At 30.0% G+C, this 24,712-nt stretch overlaps 3 protein-coding genes across 8 annotated transcripts in view; 1 reads left to right on the top strand and 2 right to left on the bottom strand.

The window, feature by feature from the left end:
* LOC115239300 (BAI1-associated protein 3) overlaps nt 1–14,842 on the top strand; it is a 79,434-nt gene extending 64,592 nt beyond the window's left edge. The window contains exons 8-27 of one of the 4 annotated variants that reach the window (XM_029813758.1): nt 141–287; nt 406–450; nt 670–826; nt 1,118–1,318; nt 1,683–1,841; nt 1,960–2,129; nt 2,277–2,384; nt 2,663–2,812; nt 3,231–3,282; nt 4,006–4,047; nt 7,701–7,846; nt 8,097–8,313; nt 8,454–8,528; nt 8,804–8,917; nt 9,521–9,736; nt 10,247–10,462; nt 10,638–10,832; nt 11,028–11,272; nt 11,495–11,703; nt 12,150–14,842. In XM_029813758.1, coding sequence (XP_029669618.1) covers nt 141–287; nt 406–450; nt 670–826; nt 1,118–1,318; nt 1,683–1,841; nt 1,960–2,129; nt 2,277–2,384; nt 2,663–2,812; nt 3,231–3,282; nt 4,006–4,047; nt 7,701–7,846; nt 8,097–8,313; nt 8,454–8,528; nt 8,804–8,917; nt 9,521–9,736; nt 10,247–10,462; nt 10,638–10,832; nt 11,028–11,272; nt 11,495–11,703; nt 12,150–12,241 — 2,956 coding nt within the window. In that variant the 3' untranslated portion in view covers nt 12,242–14,842. The remainder of the gene's footprint in view (nt 1–140; nt 288–405; nt 451–669; nt 827–1,117; nt 1,319–1,682; nt 1,842–1,959; nt 2,130–2,276; nt 2,385–2,662; nt 2,813–3,230; nt 3,283–4,005; nt 4,048–7,700; nt 7,847–8,096; nt 8,314–8,453; nt 8,529–8,803; nt 8,918–9,520; nt 9,737–10,246; nt 10,463–10,637; nt 10,833–11,027; nt 11,273–11,494; nt 11,704–12,149) is intronic. The other 3 variants (XM_029813759.1, XM_029813760.1, XM_029813761.1) reach the window with 3 other exon arrangements.
* Nucleotides 14,843–14,979: 137 nt separating this feature from the next.
* LOC115239301 (dynein light chain 1, axonemal-like) lies at nt 14,980–17,526 on the bottom strand. Of its 3 annotated transcripts, none has more exons than XM_029813764.1 (4): nt 17,381–17,526; nt 16,574–16,825; nt 15,313–15,494; nt 14,980–15,163 (listed from the first exon to the last, which is right to left on the bottom strand). In XM_029813764.1, exons 2-4 carry the CDS (start codon nt 16,770–16,772, stop codon nt 15,008–15,010), a joined length of 537 nt encoding a protein of 178 aa, XP_029669624.1. In that variant the 5' UTR covers nt 16,773–16,825; nt 17,381–17,526; the 3' UTR covers nt 14,980–15,007. The 3 variants fall into 3 exon arrangements, with proteins under 3 accessions (XP_029669624.1, XP_029669623.1, XP_029669622.1); XM_029813763.1 differs by having other exon boundaries at nt 15,313–15,551; XM_029813762.1 differs by having other exon boundaries at nt 15,313–15,590.
* A 1,022-nt stretch (nt 17,527–18,548) lies between these two features.
* Nucleotides 18,549–24,712, bottom strand: part of LOC115239302 (GTP-binding protein RAD) — a 43,209-nt gene continuing 37,045 nt past the window's right edge. The window contains exons 6-8 of the mRNA XM_029813765.1: nt 21,939–22,021; nt 21,295–21,484; nt 18,549–20,824 (exon numbers count right to left, since the gene is read on the bottom strand). Coding sequence (XP_029669625.1) covers nt 20,535–20,824; nt 21,295–21,484; nt 21,939–22,021 — 563 coding nt within the window. The 3' untranslated portion in view covers nt 18,549–20,534. The remainder of the gene's footprint in view (nt 20,825–21,294; nt 21,485–21,938; nt 22,022–24,712) is intronic.

The raw sequence follows: 24,712 nt of genomic DNA on the forward strand, positions 1-24,712 counted from the left end.
GGAAGAGCTAAGTCGGCGCTCCAAAAATTAAATAAAAGTGTTTAATAATTAGAGATCACTGTGATATAAGAAAACAATTGGAAATTTAGAGCATTTATGATGGAATGATGATGATTAGTTAATTGCTTATTCAAAATCAGTTTCAGGCTTTCGTTTAAGCGCAAGGAACACAGCAGCAGACGGGAACACCGTGAATCCTTGAGCGGTGCTTTACCCGCGAAGTTTATACGAGCTACATCGGTGAAGCCGCACACGTTGAGCCCGCGCTGGAACGAGAAGTTTCGTTTGTAAGCGCAAACTTTGGGGCCTGCCCCTTAATTGGTGCTCACAATGACGATCCTTTATTAGCCTAAGTAATGCAAATCCGTATAGTAGTACATAATCGTCCATTGATTTATTTTTTAGCGACATCGACGACATCAACACGGACATTCTTCATCTGGACATATGGTGAGTTTGTATAAATGCATACAATATAAATTTCTAAAAAGCGGATATTAAAGAAAGTAAAATTATGTTAATGTTATGTTAAAATTTATTTAAAAAATTTAAAAAAATAATTAGTTAAGAGAATAATCAATCTTAATTATTATCTGGATAGAAATTATATATGATGTATAAAATTCTCTCTCCAATAGAATAAAGACTTTGCAAAATCGATGATTTCAGGGACCACGACGACGAGTCCTCGGTGTTCGATGCGGTAATCAAACTCAACGAGGTGCGAGGCGTGAAAGGGCTCGGGCGATTCTTCAAGCAAATCGCGCAGAGCGCTAGATCTGGAAGTCAGGACGACTTCCTAGGTTGTGTAAACATCTCTCTAGTGGTAATTATTTAATTTATAATAAATTTATTATTAAATTTAGCAAACTTCAACAATAAATAGACTAGAATCATAAATTTATCAATTTGGAAAATAATATTTGCAAACTTTAGATATACCGACTGAAAATATTTATTAAATTATCAAAATTAATTATTTTGAAAAGATCTTTTTTTGAAACTATGCTTTGTACAATATCTTAATAATATAACAAATACTTAATAATTATACAAACTATATAGTACAAAAATACTAAAATGTCGAGAAATGTTAATACACATCATCTTTATGCAGGATATTCCGAGTACTGGAGTGGACCAATGGTACAAATTGGAGGCACGGACACAAAGGAGTAATATACAAGGTAGAATCAGACTGAAATTATGGTTGTCAACGAGAGAGGACCGCGGGTCCGAGGAGGATAATTGGGGTGAATTGAGACAACAGGAGAGACTGTACACAGTTTTCCTTAATCATGAAATGAACAAACAAGGGGTATGTATAATTATCTAACACTGTCCCATGTGATAGCCGTATTTATGTCATACATTGCATATAATGGCGCCATAAATTGTTCCATAATATGATATAATGTATCGTGCATCTCCATATTTATTAAACACATAATATAGAGAGGGAGAGAGAGAACCGTATCAACTAGGTGTTGTCATAAAATTCTAAAAGAAACAAGAAAACTAGATAAGTAGCTAAACACACAGTTTCTCTCAAAACATTAAATAAAGTGCTAAAGCAAGGTTGTAAAAATTATACGAGTTGTATTTTACAGCTACTTAATTGTTCATAATTTAAGGATTGTTTTAATCAAACGTGTTTTTATACGCACTGGTGTGTTCTCTAGGAAGACTTCACTGGAGAACTGCCGCAAACCGCATTGACAATTTTACATCAACACGCGGTGCAAGGTGACGTCACTGAATTGCAACAAGCTTTGATAAGATGGGTGGCGAGTTCCCGACAGCACGCCGTTGATCCACGAACGCTTCATCGTCTTCTTCAGGTAACTTTAAGAACAGAACTAACTTGTATTTTATCATCTTATACGCGACAGTGTTGCATTAATGTATGAAACCATCAAATGACTATAACAAGTTTAAAATTATATCTTTCAAACTTAGGAACTTGACAGTCGATGGCATACTGAAACTCTTTCGCGCGACGCAGAACAGTGCCTGGCAGATTCCTTTAATGATTTCTTAGAGGTATCTTTAAAAAAGGTCAGACAGCATCGCATACTTTATCCACCTCTACATAGACCGACTATATCGAAACTGGATAACCTGCTTAGGTAAATTTATTTTTTGGAATAACATTAGAAAAATAAGGATAAATATGTTCCTCAATTCTTAACACGTTGAGGAATTAATTATAATTTTGATATATTTAAATGATGTAATTAATATGTATAATAATACGAATAACTGTTGTTGTTTAGATGTCTGGGACTTCTCTCGAATATGAAGGCTTTTCGAACTTGCTGTCCTTTTAACAAGGAAATCCGAGGAGAGATTATTACTGCCCTTAGAAAGGGAACTCTCGAATGGTAAATTGGTTTTATTACAATGTAAAATAATAAATTTTATTTGAATAAAACTTTTTTCCTATTTTATTTTCTTATTTTATTTTCTTTTACAACCGTTTTATAAGAAAATTTAATAATCAATTGTACATAAACTCTGAGATAAAATCACGCAGCGGAAAAATGTACAATAAAAAATAGCTATATAAAACTAGTACATAGCTATACAAAAAAGATCAAAAGAAACATGAAACGTAAGACAAATATTAAAACTTTTATCGAGGTTGTTCTGAATTTTACAGGTACGAAGATACTAGGCAACAGACTATGTGCCATGATCAGGAACCGGATCAGGATATCGATCGAGTCTTACAAGATTTTACAAATTTGGTAACCGCATTATTAGTTGATCTGGAACAGGGACTTTTATATTATAACAGTCTCTTTGAAGGGTAAGTTTCTTTTAAATTTGCTTTAAGAGACGAGTTAATCAACATAAAGATTTAAATGATATAAAATACATTTAAAATATATTTAAAAAATATTTAATACTTATATGTATGAAGAATTTTATCAATAAGTATAAGAAAGTACAAAATTATTCGATTACTTTTTATTGTTACTTACATCTTTAACATACACAACATTTTTAGCGATATTAAACAGCAGTATTATTCCACGAATTTAGAAATTGCAACGTTTTGGTAAAATTATTATTATAAAATAAAAATTGTAGAATTGTTAAATTAATTATTATAATATTTATAATTTATGAGCATTTTTATAAAAATATTACTTTTTTGACGTAAATCAAAAATATTGGCATAATTTTTTTACGTTTGTCTATGATATATTAAATCTGTGTTTTAGTACGAATGGTGTGCCATATTTCTCAGCAGTTTACAAACAACTGGAAAAGCTGGTAAGAACACAAGTGGCAGAGAAACATACCTCATAAACAGATCATAAAAGATACTTATAACGATAGGTTTTCATTTGTGATTTCGCAACAATATATCGCGTCAAAGACACACTGTCGCATAACACATCATTATTTTTTATTCACTGTGTCGTTAAGCTGGATGTGCTATGTTTGGCTTAAACGCTTTATTTGAGACGTCGATCGTGCGAAATTAAAAAAAAAATATCATCTTGATAAATTCTTTTCAAAGCCGTCCAGATTTAAGAACGGATGTTTACATTCGTAACTAGATTGTGTTTGCAACAAATTAAATTTAATTAAATTTCTGATTTTTCAACTTAATATTTAATTTATCAAATTGTTATTTATTTATAGATAAATCCGGTCGACGTCCGTGCATTGAAATGACAATACATTTTATTGTTTATATATAGAGTGTCCCAAATAAATTTATAATATACATATCTTTATATAAAAATACACGGATGGCAATACATAAATTAATTAATTGTTACGTTGTAAAAAATAAGCATCAAAAAAAGATAAAAGCATAAATCATAAAGCAATGAAAATTATGATAATGTTGCACCGGACACGCTGTAAATAAACAAGTCGCAGTGACCTGAAAGGGCTAGGTTAAGAGAAAGCGTATTATACGACAACGAATTATAAATGTCCATCAGGTCAGCGCGATTTTATTGTACACGAGATGTTTGTCCATAGCTGGCGGAACACGTGGCGAAACACATGGAGAACACTTCCGAGGTATTTTTTTCATCGGCACCACAAAATATTAAACTCTCTCTTTCTCTATCTCTCTTTTTATCTCTCTTTGTTACCCTTTTTTTATTTCTTTTTCTCTTTACCTTTTATTTCAAGTTTCTTGCATAATGTAAAAGCTGTTGAAACTGTCGTATGTACGTCGTATTTTTATCTGCATACTCATTAAAAAGTGATAAATTAATTACTATATTATAATAATATCATCAATAAATAATTAACTTTCGTACATAGTATAGCTATAATACATTGTATAGCTATGCTACAATTTATTTTGTATAAAAAATAAATAATAAAAATAGAAGAAACTATATATGAGTATACAGTTAAAAAGAGAAACAGTCTAGGAAAAAGATAGAAGATCGATTTAGTAAATTGTTTAATATATATTTTATTATATGTATTATTATGTATACCTTATATACACCTTAATTTTTCAAGGCAATTATAATCTATTTTGATTGGTGATCCAAGCTCGCGATTCTATAGTACTTGAGTCTTTGTTATAGTTTCTCAACACGAGGAGATAGCACACACTCTCAACTGTACACACATCAATATCCGCAAAAAAAGAATATTCGCAAACTGCACAAAACGGGCAATAGTGTGCCTACCAAAGTAATTCAAAGTGGCATTACTATATTTTTTTTACAGATATTATGATATATTTTATAAAGCTTTCTCACACATTATGTGTGTGTATTTGAAGTATCTGGGCCGAAGATGACAAACGCACGCGTTTTAGTGCCGTTTTACCGTCAATAATAGAGTAATTGCGCTTCTCTGTCCATTCATTGTGTACGAGTCAACGTCCAGTTCCTTCCGCATTATAGCCGCATTTACTGGATTTATGAAAATGTCGATGCCCACTATTGCCTCGTACTATTCACCGTTCAACGATTCTTTATTTTCCGCCGTTGCTGCATGTTTCTTTTGCGACATAATAATTCCCATCGCGAGTAAAGACTATCGCACGCGTTGCATGCATCTAGTGGTACACAGCTGCACTTGACGCGTACTAATTGCATGCGCTCGCTAGTTCAGTAAATGACGCCCCACTCATTTGCTTTTGTACATTTAGCTTTAACCACAGGTACAAGTATATTTCTCGTTATGCCTCGTGATTGCTTTACACTCGATTGTCCAAAAGCTGCGCGCAATGCGAAATTGCGAAAAATAAATTTAATAAATTATTTGTGATTATTGTTTCGGAAACTGTAGTAGTCCGAACTTGCTCAAATCTGTATAAAATTGCTCTGAGGCAAAGTTTTGGAAGTTTTCTTTAGAAGTTTAAAACATTTGGATACAGAGCATCTTGATCTTAGTAGAACAAATTTATCAACAAATGATTAGATCTTTATATTGCAACGTTTCTCTTCTTTATTATTAAAATACATATATTTTTGATTTAAATAAAATTTAAACTATCAAGAGAAAATTACGTATAATTGACTCATAATATTTTAATACATTTTATGTAAAAACGATTTTACATAAAATGTATTAAAATATACGATATATCATGATATACGAATATCACGAGGAACGCACTTGTACCTGCTCACCGTTTTCCGAAAAATGGATAAATAAATTCCAAAAATTTATTTCTGGGAAATCATATATAGATAATTTCTAAAATCAAACGACTAAATTTTTTCTTCTTATTTTTGTACTAATTGCTTTGGCATTTATATCAATTAGCAGTATAATTATATAAAAATATGGAATAGAATTTAATTAATTATTAAATAGAAAATAATTTATTTATTTTAATATATTTTAATTAAAAAATTACAGATTTTCTTAGATTTAAAATTAGAGAGTTTTCCCCTTCTTCCGATTATTTCTTATCAATATTAACATAAATGCGGAAAACTACAAAGAAATATAAAAGAATTTAACGTGATTGTCTAATCAATCTTTTGTATTAAAAATAAAAGTGTCTTCATATATAGAATAAATTTTTAAGAAATAATCTGTTTCTTACAAGATAGAAAAAGAATATAAAAAATGCGTGATTTACATATCTTTTGCATTTTTAGGAATGCCCTTGCACACCTCAAATTTCGACATCTCTCGCGAATTCTGATTAAATTCCTATCGTAGATGTCACAAAATTTTACTCTCTTGCAAAAGTTTTTTAACGAACTGGAGTTAAATTTGTTTAGTCTTATAGCGGAAAATTTTAAACTCAAAGAACTTGATCGAGAAGCGATTTCTATCGATTCAAAATCACATCTGTTTATCTTATCTTGAGAATTAAATGCGATCGCATCAAGCTAAAACAAATTTAATTAATTAAGCAAACTTTTAATGAAATTATGTCCTTTTGCTCATTTGTTTTGCCAGTTTTCAAGCCGGAAACTAATTATGACAACCCTCTCGGGCAAATTGCACACGGATACGTTTCGCGCGGAGATACTTGAAACTTTCTGATGCATCCGATGCATATCTTGACTAGTGCTCTTCTCTGCAAACAGTTTACCGTACAGATACTTGAAAAGTTTTGTAATGCAAGACTGCTTGCTGCGTGTGCGAGCACAACTCCCGTTTATCCCTGCTAACTACATCATCGAAGTTGACATCCGGCACGACTCTCGAGACCTCTCTCGAGTAAAGTCGCATAGCGTCGCACACACCGGCGACTCGTGCATTACGGCGACAATTACACACGAGATTGAACTTTAATAGCTTTGCATATAAATTTTACCGAGTCGGCAAATCCGTTAGAGTTCACGCTACGGTGTTTAAGCGACGCATACGTGATCCAACAAATTATTACGCTGTATGAAGTACTATGCGTGGCAACGCATAAAATCAGTTTCATCGAAGCGAAATTTAATTTTAAACGGATTTTAATGCATTACACGTCAAGATAAACACTTTTCTACCAAAAGAATATTGTTCTTCTTTTGGTTTTCATGCCAAAAAAATATGCAGTCTATATCAAAATATCGTAGTTTCTTGCTATTATTTTGAATTTACTCAGATATGTTCATAATTTGATAATTATAGATATATAAAAGTATATCACACAAAATTTTTTAAATAAATTTAGGATAAAATTTTACTAAAGTAACAAAAATATTTTATACAGGAGATTGTTTTAAAGTCCATCACATATTATTATATATTTATGAAAGTAAATTCAATGTGATATCATGTTTAAAAAATATATTTATGAAAGTAAATTCAATGTAATATCATGTTTAAAAAATATTACAAATGAAAAATATTAATATAAAAAATAAAAAGAATTATAATAAAATATTTAATATAGGTAAAAGATTATTTCACAAATGTTTAATTTATAACTATAATTTGAATAAAATATTAGGTTGTGTATGAATAACTTTATACACAATTATACACGTAGTAATTTTAGGCATGTATCAATTTCTAATGAAAATTCCATTTCTATTTTTCTTAGTAAGAACTACATTTGAACTATAATAGCTTCTTAATCAGCCAGTAGAGTATTAAAAAGTTTTTGCAAACTTGGAATAAAATGCTTTAAAATGATTGCGGCGCGAACTATAACACAGTGGCTTAAATATGACAGAAGTAATAAATTTTCTTCTCTTGTGCTTCTGTCCTATCGAAGAACTTGCGCATAATTAAAACGATTGATTTCATAGATGCATAACGAGCTTGGTGCAAGAGTCACTACTGCCTGTCTGCAGCTGCACGGTCAAAATAGAGATGAGGAATATGTTCTGCCACCCGGCGCTGAGATAGGAACGCCAATATTCGAGCTTTATTTGGCACTTCAAGATTTCGTAAAGTAAATCTCTTAATGCATCTCTGTATTAATATTTATGAATAATACATTACTTTATAAAATAAATGTGTATAATGTTAATAAATATAACGTTTATAATGTTTATATAATATTTATAATATGTGATTATTTTAATATAAGAAAATTTTAATATAAGAAAATTATTTTTACATTGTATACACGTATTTTGTGTTAAAAAGAAGCGTAAAGTTTGATACAAAATATGATCGAATATAAAACTCGTTGCTTTCAGCATGAAGGAGAACTTACCGCAATCGGACCATAAAACTTTGGCGATCTGCAAATATTATGAATGGTTCAGACCAGCTGTCGACAAATGGCTGGATCTGGCGAAGCTCAAAGCAGTTCAAAGAATACGAAGAGCGGCGGAACTCGATCGGATCTGCACTGGAGAATATTTCGTCAAACATTGCACATCGGCAATCGATGCCGTTGCCTGCTTTTATCAGGTATTTTCTTATCAAATTGATTTTATTTATATGCATAAACAATTGCAGTAATATTATAATGATAATAAATAAAATTATAATTCTGTTGTAGAAATAATACATTAATAATTATATATTTTTTGTCTTTTCTAATCTCAAAGATTAAAGAATTCTGGAAGAAATTGGCCTGGCCAGATCTACCTGCATCTTATAATTTTGTGCTAAAAGTTGTCGATGTAAGTAATCACAATTTTTTTTAACAATTTTAACACATTTATATCGCCTATAACTTTCCTGACAGAAATATTGCGTACAAAATTTTCTATAATTTTGCAATATACTTTAAATTATATATACTGAAATATTTTAATAAATTTGTAAAATTTTATTTTTATAAAATTTTTCTTTCGAAGATCTTTTTAATACAAAAAATAGATGATATAATAATTAAAAATACACAATATAATTATATATTTGCAATATAGTATCAAAACTTATAAATCTGCTATAGGCAATTTGCAGTTCTGCGGCTTACTACGCAGAGATAACGCATCAGAAGCTGGCGGATAGCGGATATTATGAAGAACATACACCGTATAAAACCACAGATGAGGTAATCGCTCAGGTAGAGATTGCTTCGCTTTAGTATACAGATAGTATAGCGCATTCCATGCTTTGCAAAATAATTTTGTTAAGCAAATGCAGTCAGATGCAGTTACAATTTTGCATGGCAAGCGAAGCATGATACGTAATGTACAGCGCAAGTAAATATTTCTGCTAATACATTGTCTTATATAAGAAACATATAAAAGCACATTATTTCCTATGTACAAATAATATACATATATATAAAGACTATAATAAATAAAAAAGTATATAAAAATATAAATTTATATTTACAATAAATTTATGCATATATATGTACACACACTTATACATATAATATAAAAAAAGATGTAAGTATGCATTATTTTTTAATACTTATTAATTATTTTTATTATAATTATCTATTATTACATCTAATTATTGATTCTTAAAATAGAGTTCAAAATTTACAAGAATTTTTGTATTTGTTGTTCTTCTATTTTTTAGAGTGATTCAAAACTCATAGTAAAAAATATATAATAATAATATATGCGCTCGTGCGCGCCAAACATAACGGTGATATAGTCAATTATTAGCACTTACAATTAACTATTAACTGATATATATTATATTTTATTTTCAGATGTGCGTAGCTATCAATGGTCTCGAATATGTAAGAAGATGGTTGTTGACCCTGGGCGAAGAACTTCGGGTAGAACAAGTTTTGACGGCTTTGGAGAATCAAGCAGGCGAATCTGCTCGAATGCAATGGCGGAATGCCTTGATGACACCGCTGGAACAAACCCCTGAACAAATGTTGCTCTTCATCAATCAGATAGTTTCGAGAATCGGAGCAAAGGTACAAAAAAGAGAAAAAATTCAATATAAATGTTATATAAATGAAAAAATATCAAAATTGTTATGCTTAAATTTTAAATTGGGTTTTCCGAAGCAATGCAACTGTAATTTTTTATTTTATAGTTTGAGACTCTATCATATTATATACATACATTCTATGATATATATAAGTATCCTACTATCGTGATTTAAATTAATAACTCGTTACTTTTTCCAATAGATCATCATATCAGCGCAGTGTAATTGTATTCTTGGTTTAAAAATGTCTTTGACACTATTATTATCATGACAAAATTGCGACTATATTACTATAAATGATTAGGTGTTAGCAAATTCATATTAAAAAGTTATGCAATTATCGCTATTAATTAGTAATAATTATATACAGCATGAGAGAGAGGGAAAATACATATATTTATAATGAGAAATGAAAACCACTATATTTTTGAAACCCCCATAATTTTTTAATATTTAAAGTAATTTTTCCTTTTTTATTTTATCTTACTTATAGATGAGACCACCTTTAAAGAAGGCAATGTTTCACTTGGCTTGGTCCCCTGATAGTTTACCGACTACAGAGGCGATAGCACCTCTCGTCGAATATCTAGATGTTCACCTGGTGGCACTCAATTCAGCTCTACTCTCTGCGAATTTCAATCGCATTCTGCAAGACATTTGGGAAGTAATACTTAGCGAATTAGGCAGCCAAATGGATGGAAATGCCGAGGTAATTATGTCTTTATCATAATTGTATATAAATCTTTTTTTATAATAATATTATATAATAAAAAGATAATGAAATTATTTTGACAATTTGGACGACATGTTGAAATCTCTGAATTTACATACTTGTGAATAATTTAAATCATAAATGACAATAAAAAAAAAATCGTTATTTGTAGGATAAACCAGTGATGTTTTACGAAAGATTACATGAGGCACTTGATTTATTAGTGAAATTTTTCAATGCTGACGACAAGGGCTTGCCTTTAGAAGTATTACGTCGTCAAAGTTTCATGAATGCAGAGGAACGTCTTCAATATCACAAAATGGATACGACTTTCTTGATCGATCGATTTTATTATCAACGCCTTCTGGTATAATATATATATATATACAAGATATTAAAAATATTAATTAATAAAACAAGTATAATTAATTTTTTAATTTTTTAAAAATATGATTTAAAAAAATTAATTTACTCTTCAACATTTTTCGCAAATATATACAATATGCAGTACACGTAGCATAACGTTTAACTTTTTGAAATGTTTATATGTTAATTTTTTTAGGACCAATATAATACAACTACCTGTGAATACGGAGTTCTAACGGTGCGAGCTTATTTGAATCACGATTCTCTTTGCGTTGAAGTAATAAACGCCAGAGATGTCATACCGTTAGACCCAAATGGATTCAGCGATCCTTTCGTTATAATCGAATTGCTACCACGACGAATGTTCGAGCATTGCGCCGAGCAGCAAACTAATGTCAAAAAGAGGACTCTAAATCCCATGTTTGATGAGTGTTTTGAATTGTGAGTTTTTTGAGAGATTTTTGAATATTACATCACACTCTGTTATCATTGATCTTCTCTTTCACTCTAAAAGTAATATATTCAAAAAAGTTAATTGTTAATTAAAACTCTTGATATTCTTATGTAACATGTTTATCCTACCATCTATTTCATATGAGACAATCGACAAAAATCGAAAAGATATTTAGTTTTGATGGATACGTATACTTTTTTTATTTTAAGTTCGGTACACGTGGAGCAGTGTCGTGACCCTAACGCGATGATTCTTTTCACGGTGATGGATCACGATGTTCTCACAGCAAATGATTTCGCGGGTGAGGCTTTCCTGGGGCTTGGTACCATACCTGGCGTTGCCGACACGAACACTAACATAGATAATTTCCACGGCCTCAAGCATCAGGAATTACCACTTATGCACCAGAAAAATCGGAGTGAGTCGCGAACTAGTCAAGTTCTACGAACAGTAAAATTTATGATTCTTGGCTCTTTAAATTAATGATATATATTGATAGATTTCTAAATTTATAAATATAAAAATTTAAATATTTTAAAGAGATATTTTTAATCACGGATCTATTTATAGCTTTGCATATTTATAGATTTATAATATAAAAAATATGTAAAAATAAAAATTATTTTAAATATATAATCTTATATTAAAGTGTTTTGATTAAATATTTAAAAATTAAAATGTTTTTTAATGATTGGAAATGTAATAATATATTTAAATGTTTTATTGAAAAATATATATTATATATAATATTATAATAATATTATTTAAATATATGTATATACTAATATCTTCTTTACTTATATTTTTCACATTATAGTTTCTGCTTTATTTCCATCGCAAAGTAACTCCGTTTTTTGTTTCTAGATCATCCGATCCTTCAAATTCTAGAAACCCGAATTGGCGACAAAATGGCTCTCGACTTTGTAAAGAAGCAAAAACAACGATTCGCCGCGTAAGAACATTACGTGCTAAGGAAAGAAAAAAAGAAATTTGCGGTATTGCAATCGCCATCAAGTCTTGTATACTAAAATTAAGAGTCAATGAGAAGATCGAAGAGAAAAAAAAGAGAGAACTAAATCCATCCTTGCGGTATATCGTCGATTTTCACTCTTTCTCTCTCTCTCTCTCTCAAGCACTCTCTATCTTTCTCTGCCTATCTTTTTACCAATCTTTATCCTAAAGATCCGTCAGATCTATTTCAGTGTAAATTGTGAATATAATCAGTGTTGGTTCAAAAGAAAAAAAAGAGAAAAAAAAGGAAAGGCCCGAAGAAGAGGATCAAGAGAAATATATCAGAACTATTTTTTGTGTCAAAGGAGAGGTGTAGAGAAGCAAAGCGATGCAGCACACGAAAACCGTAAAACACGTCAATGTGACGTAGCTAAAGATAAATGTTTAAAAGCCGTCTCGTCGGGCTCGACACCGGAGCAATCGCAAAATTTCTTATTTTATATTTTATACAGAAAGGCCCGCGTGGATATTTAAGTACTCGCGCGTATTTACAAGTGATTTTCTGAGAAACAAACACCAGTGTTCATATCATTCAAAAGAAAAACGAGACTTCCGTTCGTGGAAGAGCGACTTCACTTTCGTTTGTCGAGTGTCAATTGCGAACAGAAATTGAAATTTTCATGATAGAAATATAAATATATACTATAAGAGTATATGATGATTTTCTTTGAATCGAATTATTTTCGCAAACAGCTTGTATAAAAAAGAAAGTCATCGAGACTGCTCACATGGAGATTTCTATTTTGATTATGCAAACTTGATTCACGACAAAGCTGGGAGGAAAATACAATGAATACAATGAATCTCTTTATTATTCTCTTAAATTAAAAAAGATATATGTATATGAACTAATTAAATCGCATAAATTTCTTTTTTTTGAACAATGCAAACTTGACACAACGAATAATGGCATTACTACCTAGCTTAAGATATTGATTGCACTAATCAAATCATTAAACATAAATAAAATATATCGTCAATAATATAAAATTAAAAGCACATAAAAGTTTAATATATCTTGCTCTCTAAAAAAATATTTTTAACTATGTGTATTTGTTAATCAAACTAGAATAAAATTGTTTTAATATATTTTCTAATAATTTAAAATCTTCTATATATATATATTTCTAATAATTTGAAAATGTATTTTCCTCCCCGAAGAGCAGCCGCGCCGCCTTGGTGTCGTTTCGACGGCACGGATCGAACCGAGAGGATCGATATATGATATTTTTCTTATTCTTAGTCATCATTGGCTAAAGCTTCTTTCTATCTTTTCACCATCTACATAATTCTACAATGTATCTCCTGAAGGACTAATGATGACTTCTCTCATTGAACATACTGCTTGTGCGACGAAAACAAAGACTCTTCTCTCACATATTTTACTATACAATCTCTTCAGCATCGAAAAAGAAAACAAAATTCAAGAATGTTTCAAAGGTACAAAATCTATTTTCAGACTAACCATTAAAAATTTAATGCAGTTTTAATTAGAAAATTTGTGTACATTGTTCTCAGCACAAGATTTTTCTATTTTTTTTATTTTCTGGGTAGACTTTTCAATTTTTCGACGCAATTGTGACGAATTCTTCGTGACTAATGTTAAAGTACATGGCGCCCGTGATAATTGAATAAAAGATTACACTATTAAAAAAAAACGAAAATTAATATATTAACTTCTCAAAATGCAATTTTTTTAATTTGCTCATTGAGCCAAATTTTAATTACGTTTAAAGTGTAAAAGATTATACGAAGATTATAAGAAACCGAATTATAATAAGAATATTGTGCTTATCTTATCAAATATCCTAAGCAATTTTAATGAGATTTTTATTTGTGTGTAGTAACCATTATAAATAATTTAAATTGAGTGAGATCAAATAATGTATATTTATGTAAGAAACATCATATAGGTTCAAACTAATATTATTATATATCATCGATGTGAAATAAAATTGGCAACGCAGACAAATAAATCTTATTAAGAACCGAAATCAAAAAATGAAGCGGAAAGGCAAATAAAAAAGAATTCAGCCGAACGCACACACATATACACATATGTCAATTTTTCTAATGCACGTATCACGCGCGCGTGAACGCACTTTATTACGTAATTACACGAAAAAAATACGATAATTATACAAACAAACGTCCTGCGTAACACATTTCACATAAGGTCTGTTCTTTATAACTGAACTGGCTGTGCTAGTGGCACTAATTCAGAGTTTATCTTTTTCCTTCCACGTTAGAAGGAGAAAGATAAACTTTGACTAGTGCAGCCAGTTCAGCTATAAAAAACAGATCTATAAACATATGTCTATGACATTTCAATATTTCGCACGCCTTGTATGACAAAAGAGAACAGACAAAAAAAGAAACAAATGATAACGAAGAGCAACTCTCGAAGATTCGTCTGTCTGATCCTCGATATATTTCGTGCATCGAATTCGATCGAACTCTACTGTATTTGCTTTTTCAACCTTTTTCAACCACCAAAACGTATGTACGATCTGTCTTGTATTGTGAGACGAATAAATTAATATAAATGTACATCTGAGTGTTTAATAATCTTCTCTGATTACAAATTTATGATTATGTTATTAATTATGAGATGTTAATAGCATGATAATAAAGATAAATCTAATAATAAAATGTTTATAACAGATATAAGAAAAATGTAAAAAATAGATAAAATATGCTGTGTCAAAAAATTAACCAGATTCTTGTTCAAGCAAATCATGCGATGGACTGTCAGTCTTGGCTGATTGAATCGAGATTGGATTTTCTTCTGTTCGTATTATTGGTTCACCATCGAGTTTTTCCAAATTTGGTAAACGCCGCGCAACCTCGATTCTCCATTGCTCGATCTAAAAAAGAACATAGTCTTTTTCTTCTCTCCTTTTTTCAAAATTTAAAATCTAAATAACTCATTATTATTTTTAAGAAATTACAAATGATGTTATATACGAATAAATTTTGTTTCATATTTACTGAAGAATATATTAATGGATAATACCTCATTACTTTCATACAATGGATTGCCGACAAAAACTAGATCCCGAAGATTTGGAAGTTCTTGTAGTCTAGCAAATTCGTTCCACTCTCGCACCAAATTATTGGACATGTAGAGTACACGAAGATTTCTCATTGCTTGAATACCCTTCATTTTCTCGATATAATTGTAAGAAACCCAAATTTCTACAAGAGTATCACCCAGAGCTTCAAAACCGGCGAAACCTTTGATTAAATTACGACCTAACGATAAAATCTTTAAATTTTTTAAATTGCCAATCCCTAAAAAAACAAAACATAACGTATTTGAAAAATTAATTTAAATATTTATATTGCATAAAGTTATTTCTGTTATTTTATATTTCTTATTCTTAATAATAAAAGTTATAATTTACATCAATATATTAAATATTGCATAAATCATATTGTAATAATGACCAATAAAATATTATAAAATGTATATATACATTTAAAAATAAAATCAAAGATTTAATGTAATAATACTGCAAAAACATATATTTAATGTAAAGAATGTTTTAAACAATCGAATAATCTTTGCTCGAAATTGCGACAGATTGTAATGGACAGCGACATTAATTGTCTCTAACAAGTAAATTGGTGACAACAATTGAAGGTATTAATGCACGCCTCGCGCGATCTATTCGTACAATGACGTGAAATTTATAATCCTATTCGCATTGTAATTGCATCATGCTACTGAGATAGCCACCCGCTTGTTAGATGCATGCATTATACATCTGGCAATTGACACGAATTCGAGTATACATCTGAGGCACGTAAAATATATCAAAATTTACATAAATCAAATAAATTTATAAATAATTGTTGAAGTAATCGATGCAAGATAATAGTAAGATGAAAAAAAATAGTTTCAAAGATTTTTCGTTTTTGTACTTATGCATTACACATCATCTTCTAATAATATATATAATTCTGGGGAAAGATATACGTCACTTTTTAAAGATGTATTAAATAATATAAAAAAATTATAACTTAATTTAATAACTGCAATAAATTAAGAGATAATAATTCTTTTATATATAATGTAGTAAAATACAATAACAGAAAATAAAATTATATATATTAAATCATATTTATTGTAATATATTACATTAACATGTAAAAATTATTTTTTACGGTTCCAATTTACGGTTACTATCATATAATTATTTCTTAAAAATGACAAGTATAATTATATATATATATTTTTTTTTTAACAAAGAAAAGTGCAACACATTTTTTACCTGCAATTTTTTCAATCATATTGGTCGACAGGGAAAGTTTCTCACAATTGGCTAAAACTGCTAATGCATTATCCATTTTTTCTATTGGTGGCCACTGGAAACTTAAAGTTACTTCTGTCGCCGTAGCTGCTTCCTGCTCATTTTCTTCTTCCCATCGCCGTATAGCTTCTTTGCACGTGGTTGGCTTTCCAGATGCCATAAGTGAATGTGATCATATAACTTCCGGACATCAATAAAATTTCCAAAAAATATCTAAAATATATATTTTGTGTGCACGTAATAATCGCTTAATATATTAAAAATATTTAATCATACATTTTATATATTAATACGTAATAAATAATAATATAGAAAAAATCAATCATGTTTTAATGCATGAATACAAAAACATAATTAATTACTAGTGTAAATATCAAAATATTCCATTAATGTTTTAACTGCATTATTAATTAAAGCAGTATTGTAACAATAATTATAATAATAAATATGCTATAAGATATTCCAAATAAAAGTTTAATTTCTCCTGTTATTTCACCACAATTTAAACAATAACCATAGCAATTTAAAAAAAATAATGTATCATTATGTATCATATGCTACAGTATTATTATATATGTATATTACATATATATATTTTTTTTACACATATAAATTATTATTATATACTACAGTATTATTATATTGAGTTTGTACACGTTAATAAGTTATTAGTAAAACTGCATTTAAATTCTTACCTAGTGTAAGGCGACGTTAGAAATCTTCAATTTTACGTGCTTTTATATTAAACTGCAAATAGGAGCATTATACATTTTTGATAAAAATCCGCAGCCAATTCGATGCACTTGGCGGGTGCATTCTTTATGGATTTCTTAAGTACACAATCCCCATGTTCCAACGTTGATCACATTCATAAATGTATATTCGAGGTTACGAAAACTTGTTTTCCTTGGTCGCATGGCAATCTGCCATAACTAGAGACTGACAATATGTGGCACCAGATAAAATAATCAATGTGCAAAGCGCATGCGTCTGGCGCAAGTATTTATTAACAAAACGTCGCAATAGCAACGATTTACGATCGATATTAGCTCGGAAAAAAAAAACAAGCAAGCATTTTAAAAAAATGCATGGCAGAAGTGTGCGTTCGATAAGCGATGAGATCCGTTAATTTCTCCGCATCGTTGAAGAAGTAATGCTAATAATAATTGTGAAAATAATGAGAGTTTATGTTGATTTATATATAGCTGTTATTTCATTGTATCGATAAATTTTCTAAGATTTTTCCTCTTAATTTTAATCGATAATTTGATCCTAATTCAATTATTTTGATTGCTCTCCCTCTCTTTAAGTGTTTTATTTTAAAAAAAGCTGCAAGAATCAAGTCAAAATTAATCAAAGAACATGCTGATTAATCCACAGTTTAAATTAACAAACATGTGGATCTATAAATTTACATATTAATGAACGCATGCATTGTTGTTTATATGAATAACATGATTCATATTACATGAATGTTCATGAATGTTCATGATACATTTCACATGTATCATGTGAAAATGTTTACACACCAGAATTAAGCAAATCGAATTTCCGAAATTCTTGCTTATATCGTGATATCGAATTGTAGCAGTAGAATTTTTCTCATTTTCAGCATTTTATTAAACAAAGGGACTGGCAGTATTGTCACGTCACATATTACAGCGAACAGACACAATGACAATTTTAATAGTAAATTACATCCACAGCTTTCAAGAATGCTAATGGCATGAACGAGGAAATTTATTCGGCGGCGTAACTTTAATTGCAAAATTTGGAAGTAATTGCTTGTCACTTCATATATATCACTTTTTAATGAGCTTTAAAATAGAAATTTAAAATAAAGTTTATATAGTTTGAAAGAAAAGTTACGCTCACCAAGTATATGATGCGGCGCGATCTCGCAGGTAACATGATGAATTAACAACAAATAAGTATATCCGTAATATAATATGTATAATAATAGATTATATATATACAGTACGATACTCATGGGGCTTACACCAAGTTAGCTTAAATTACAAAAATACGCAAAGGCACTTGATAAGAATCTTTGGTTTCTCGTTAAGAGACATCTGGGGATAAATACTTAAATTCATGATTCACACAGCATATTTGTCACAACTTGCGCTTAACGATTGATTAATAGAATAACGATGATAGCGACGATAACGAAGAATGCCGGAGAAAACTTTTTAATTTTTATTGGGTTTATCAAGAATTAAAACACTTCAAAATGTTTGTATAACGAGAGAAAGGAAGTCTATTACAATTCGCTATTGTAATCCGAAACGTTAATTTCTCGTATACATAGTCAAGGGACGATGAAATATTCACATATAAGAAGAGCAAAGTTGCACATCGTTGATGCATTGTTCCCATCATATAAGCGCCATTCAAATTTTATGCTACATTCATATAATTCGGATGTACAGGCATGGAGATCGCAGAAAATAGACAGCTTTTATAGACATTCTTCACCCTCATCCTCTCTCTTTTTAAAGATTCAAAAAGGATATTTCTTTTCTGAAATCTACAGTTTACACATGTTACTAGATAGTACTCTCCGTTCTTTCTCGCGAAGCGCGCGAGTAAAACACAAAACACGATAAATCTCATCTCCGCTGCGATATAATGTTGCACACAAAATGCTACATTATTGAATTACATATTATTTGCTATATCAATACTGAGTACAAAATAATTCACATATAAATAATGTAATTAATAAAATATGTGACTAAGGAATTGATAGAATCAGACCTCGCACGCAAACTACTAATTAAAAGTTATTTGATATGCAGTTTTATCATATAATTCTCAACACATCTTTCATATCAAAATACGCAATCAAACGTCTATTTTGTAATACAAGTGATATATAAGAATCTTATACAATGTATAGATTTACTCTATCAATAACATAACAAATATATTTTAGTTTAACATAGAGTAGTTAATTTTTATACACTAAATGTCTTTCTTAACTGTAGTAAATATATATAAAAATGTTAAATGGCAAAAAAAAGTAACTTTTCTGTATAAAACTTTATTAGCATATAGAGCACAAATTTGGCCGCAACGCAATAACGAAAGTCATTGCACAGGAAGTCCATTGGAACACGAGAAACTAATGACACTCGCGATACAAGTCAATTTAACAATGCAAGAATAGCAGCGCTATTTTATTTGCAACAACATAATGTCGTCATGTGATAGAATCGACAATTGTCAACGGGAGATTAAGGATACACAGGTGTGTATATTTATATAGAATATGCTTGCTTGCAGGTATACGTGTACACGTAAGAGATTTTTGTATATATACACGTACGTAATAAATATAAAGATTAAGTGTGTGTAATTGGTCTTATTAATAAGATTGTAAACTTAGTGGTGATTCTAGTTCACGCCATGGTCCAGTTTAATTCTTTCTTATCATCATGATTGATTTGAACTTTTGATCGCATTATTAAGAGCTACTAGTTTCAGCGATGCGATAATAAGTACTTCTTTTGCTCATTATAGATTATTTTTTCGTTAGAATACTAACGCGCGCGAGCGAAAAATGTATGATAAAATTTTTTTATATTTTATAAACTTTGTTCATCCGATAATTATATCCATTTTGGTCCTCGGACCGTTTGTTCTTCCTACAGAATAACAAAATATTCTCGTATGCTATTGTGAAGATTTCACATTTGATTCAGAACCTTAAATTACATTTTGTTGAGTCAGAGAGACATATTTGTTCTATACATTCAGACTACATTCTCACAATTCTTACATTAGCTTCCTTGACGCGTTTTTGAATTTTAATAGAATTTCCTTCGAGAAAAAAGTTCAAGAAGTCATGCGCGTCGTACTTACGTACTAATAAAACAGAAATCGGGCAATTCGACCTGCAATTTCTTATCGCTGTAATTTAAAGTACGTGAAGATTCTCGCAATTCTTAAACTTACTATCCTCTTTGCCGAAGAGCCAGGTCAACATTTGTCTGGCTTTCATGCTGGCGCGCACGACACCTCTGGATTTGTACCAGTGGCCGCTGCCTTCGCTGCCGCCACCACTGTTTCGGTGTTCCTGGTTTCCTTGGACCACTTTCAAACGAATCTGATTGAGTATGCCGACCAAGAGCTCGTCGACGTTGTGATTGATGCCCACCGATACTTCAACGAATTTCGCGCGGTAGGTGCAGGCCAAACATTTCCCGTCTATAAAGCACAATTCAGGTATTTGGGATAAAAAAAATTACAGTTGAAATAGAAAAGTAATTTAAATAAAATAGTACCCCGCATTTCTAATACGGATAATCTAAAATAGCCTCGTGTCTTGAATTAAATGATAAAAAAAGCGATATTTTGCTTACAGATAAAATACAACATAAACAAATTAAAATAGAATCTTATCTTTATTGAATCTATTGTAGAATTTAATTTTAATAATAATAAATTTTATTTTATAATAAATCTACAAAAGAGAGAGAGAGAGATTTTTACGTTGATAAAAGAAATAAAAATAGTTGAAATAGATATAAGTGTCACAGATAAACGGTCATCTTATTTTTATCTTAGAATTTAGCCGAGGTACTATGCCATGTTAACCGAACGTTCGATTTTATAAAATATCACAAAAGCATCAAACCATGAAAAAAGTACTTGTAAAAAAGAAAGGCGCTTCTTACCCTGGGGCGAAACCACTCTAGAACGAACCAAATCGACCTTGTTTCCGACCAGAATAGCCGGTCTGCCACGAAGAAGATCTTGATCGTGAAGTCGAGCGAGATATTCCTCGGCTCTTTGAAAAGAAGCCTTGTCGATCACCGAATACATTACAACAAAGGCGTCCGGCAACGGCGTTTTTTCCAATTCGGTCTGCAAAATCAAATTTATCGAATTGAATCAAAGTTATCGAATTAAAAAAAAAATTCTAAATTCTCTGTTTGTATTTGTCTGTCTTAGGAAATAAGATAAAAAATGGAAAATTTATTTGAAATTGTTCTTAATTAAGATTTAAAATGCATTCCATAAAAATTTTTCTTTCTGTCTATTAATTTGATTTAATTCCATCATTTATTTTATTGTTTTGTTTTTTTATTTCTTTTGATTGATATTGTAATTTTTAATTTATTTAAAAATAAATAAATAAATCTATATTTATATTCATAGCATAGCACATTGCAGCCTTAACCAGTGCTATTAACTTTAATTTTTAAATTTATATATGTATGTGACAAAAATGTCCTTAGATATTCTTACTGCTTTGATATTATATTTTTAAATTTTAAGCATGCTTTTGTGTATGGTAAATACAGAGACGGTTCCTCACCTTTGGATTAGCGATATTTAAAAATTTAAGCTCGCTTTCTTCTCCGTTCAGCATCACAAAAACGGATTGTTCACTTGGCACATCTGCAATAAAAATACAAAATAATAAATATTTCCAAATGCTTTTAAAAAGAATATTTTCAATATCGTATAACGCTGAAGAGAGATAAAGGTATACATCAGTGTGTGTGTTTAATAGCTATAGCAAACATAATATTGCTATTAAAAATTAGAAAGCCACTGTAAACTCTAATATTAAAAAATAAACTTATAGCACAGATGTTCTATCTTATTTCGTAACAAATAATTTAATTATATAAATCCTTGCTTTTCTAGTATAATATCAATAAATCCTCTTTTTTTATTAAATCTTCAAGTAAATAATTAAATTTATTTTTCTCTTTTTTCTCTATTCTCTCTCTCTCTCCCTCTCTCTCTCTCTCTCTCCCTCTCCCTCTCTCTCTCTCTCTCTCTCTCTCTCTCTCTCTCTTTCTCTTTCTTTGCATATTATAATATATAGTAAATTGATTATAGGATACAAAGCACTTTGATTACTATCTTTATTTCATCATGCCACTTTATTTATGGACGAGAGAAAGAAGGGTAAAAAAGAAAACAGGAGTCACCAGGCTTTGTCGATTCATTTATCTCTTCTTTCTCTTTCTCTCGCCTTTTTCTCTCAAAATGAAGGCAATGATAAAAAAATAATCAAAGCCGCGAATAAACCAGTTTCCAGAGAGAAACTACCAGAGGAAAATAAATGTTGTCACAAACACATGACAAAAAAGAGGGCCGACGTAATCTTATGCCTCTAAATGCGTCTACGGCTTCGCTTGTCAAGAGCATCATCGATTGATTTTAGCCTGTTAACGAAATATCGTCAGTGACGTCAGAGAGTCGTTCGGATGTCGTTGTCCTAACTGATTTTTTTCGACTCAACGACTCTCGCTTCTCTAGAGATGCAATTCGCGGCAGCCAACGGGTATCATCAATAATGAACGTTTCTGTCAAGCATAGGCGCCAAAATATAGTAGAATATATATAGTAGAATTATGTATTATAACATTTTTTTTATTCTATAAGAATTAAATCCCATTTTATTCTATTAAATTTTAAATCTAGTAATTTTTTTACTATCACATTAACACGAACATACGCACTCATTCGTATAAAAAATAGACATTCGTATGCTAACATATTTTTCTGCACGCGCTTTCATATCTTTATACATATAAAATATTTATTGTCATTTGCCTTTTCTGACCGTAAAATTTTCTAGTTTGTTTCTCTTTCTACTGTAAATATTAGCTATGCAAAATATACAAATAATTATTAAAAACACACATGTATTAAAGAAAGGCGTATGTTAAATTTGCTCGAAATTAAAAGAACTTTAATTAATCACTTAGCTTCTATTGCGCAGACAATGCTCGAAATTATAAAAAATATTACATTATATATGAAATAATAAATCTAGTATTTAAACATGAAGAAGTTTAATTAAATCTTGATAAATATAAATTATTATTTTATTTGCATCAATTTGATACGATAAATTCGCACTTTGCAAAAATTTCTAGCAATATATTTTTCTTCTATTTTCTTTTCGATTCGTAGACATCAATAGAATTCGACATCATTTTGATATTTAAAATACGTCGCTTTTGATAAATAAAATAGAAATATACCAATTGTAAAATGTATAAAAAACTATATATTTGTATTCTATAAAACGCAATCTTTCTGCAATCAGCGCAAATGGATAGAATATTCTACTTATTTATTCTACTTATTATAAATAATATATGTATATCAATTTCCAATTAAAAAGTACAAGAAAATATGATTGTGTGTATGTATGTAACAAAAACATATATTTTTAAATAACAATATAAATCAGATAAAATTGTTTTCCAAATTTTTAGGTATTTATTATTTAGGAATATATGATTTGAATTTTTATCCGCTTTTAATACTGTTGTAATTTGCGATTTGTTGCAGTGGATTTTCATTGTAGAGACTGTAACATTCATCCCGCTATAAATTTTGAGAATTATAGAATATTCCTCGAAATGTCGACGTAAATTTGTAAGGGAGTTTCGTACCTGGCAATTGCCAGAAAATGAAGGTTAACGGTCAGACACAGTTGAGTTGATGTATGTGTATCCAGTACCGCCAGAAAGAAAGAAAGGCTAAAGTGATACATATCTTTCGATGCTCGAGCAAGAAGCATGACACGACAAAAGTTTGTGAACCAGAAAGATGGTATCAGTAATTGGCACACTCGCTGCCCTTCTTTTATCGAGTTATAGAAAACTCTGAGAAAAGAAAAAAATATTTTCACAAAATTAATAAAATTAAAGGCTTATAAAGTGTGTGGATCTTGCACACAAAACTTATAAAATTACTCGTAAATTTAATATACAAGTTTTTGATAAATAATAATACGAAACGATTAAAAAGCATTTGATAAAAAATAGTAATTATACATATTTATATATATTAATAAACATAATCTTCTTTTTTTAATTATATATATTGTCTTGCTAAACGCAATCTTTCTGCAAGTTTTCCGTTATGCATGATAATTGCAATTTAAAACCTGCCTAGCGCTTTCAAGTAAAAATATATTTTTTTCACAATAATTATTTCAATAAAACCGTGCGTACGGAATATAAAGTGATTAACGCTCAGGAACAAGTTCGATTGACGGCCGTGACGGGAATATCGTGAAAACAAGAGAGGACTGACATTTTGGGGTTGCAAGATCGCGCT

Source organism: Formica exsecta, unplaced genomic scaffold (assembly GCF_003651465.1).
Source record: "Formica exsecta isolate Colony F162 unplaced genomic scaffold, ASM365146v1 scaffold37, whole genome shotgun sequence".
In the NCBI taxonomy this organism is placed as follows: Eukaryota; Metazoa; Arthropoda; class Insecta; order Hymenoptera; family Formicidae; genus Formica; species Formica exsecta.

What these genes read in the sequence shown, in the direction of transcription:
- LOC115239301 (XM_029813762.1), bottom strand. Translation starts at nt 16,772, where the DNA reads ATGGCATCTGGAAAGCCAACCACGTGCAAAGAAGCTATACGGCGATGG. An exon ending in TATGATTGAAAAAATTGCAG is followed by an intron (nt 15,591 to 16,573) that starts GTAAAAAATGTG and finishes TTGTTTTTTTAG; the next exon opens with GGATTGGCAATTTAAAAAAT. An exon ending in CATTGTATGAAAGTAATGAG is followed by an intron (nt 15,164 to 15,312) that starts GTATTATCCATT and finishes GTTCTTTTTTAG; the next exon opens with ATCGAGCAATGGAGAATCGA.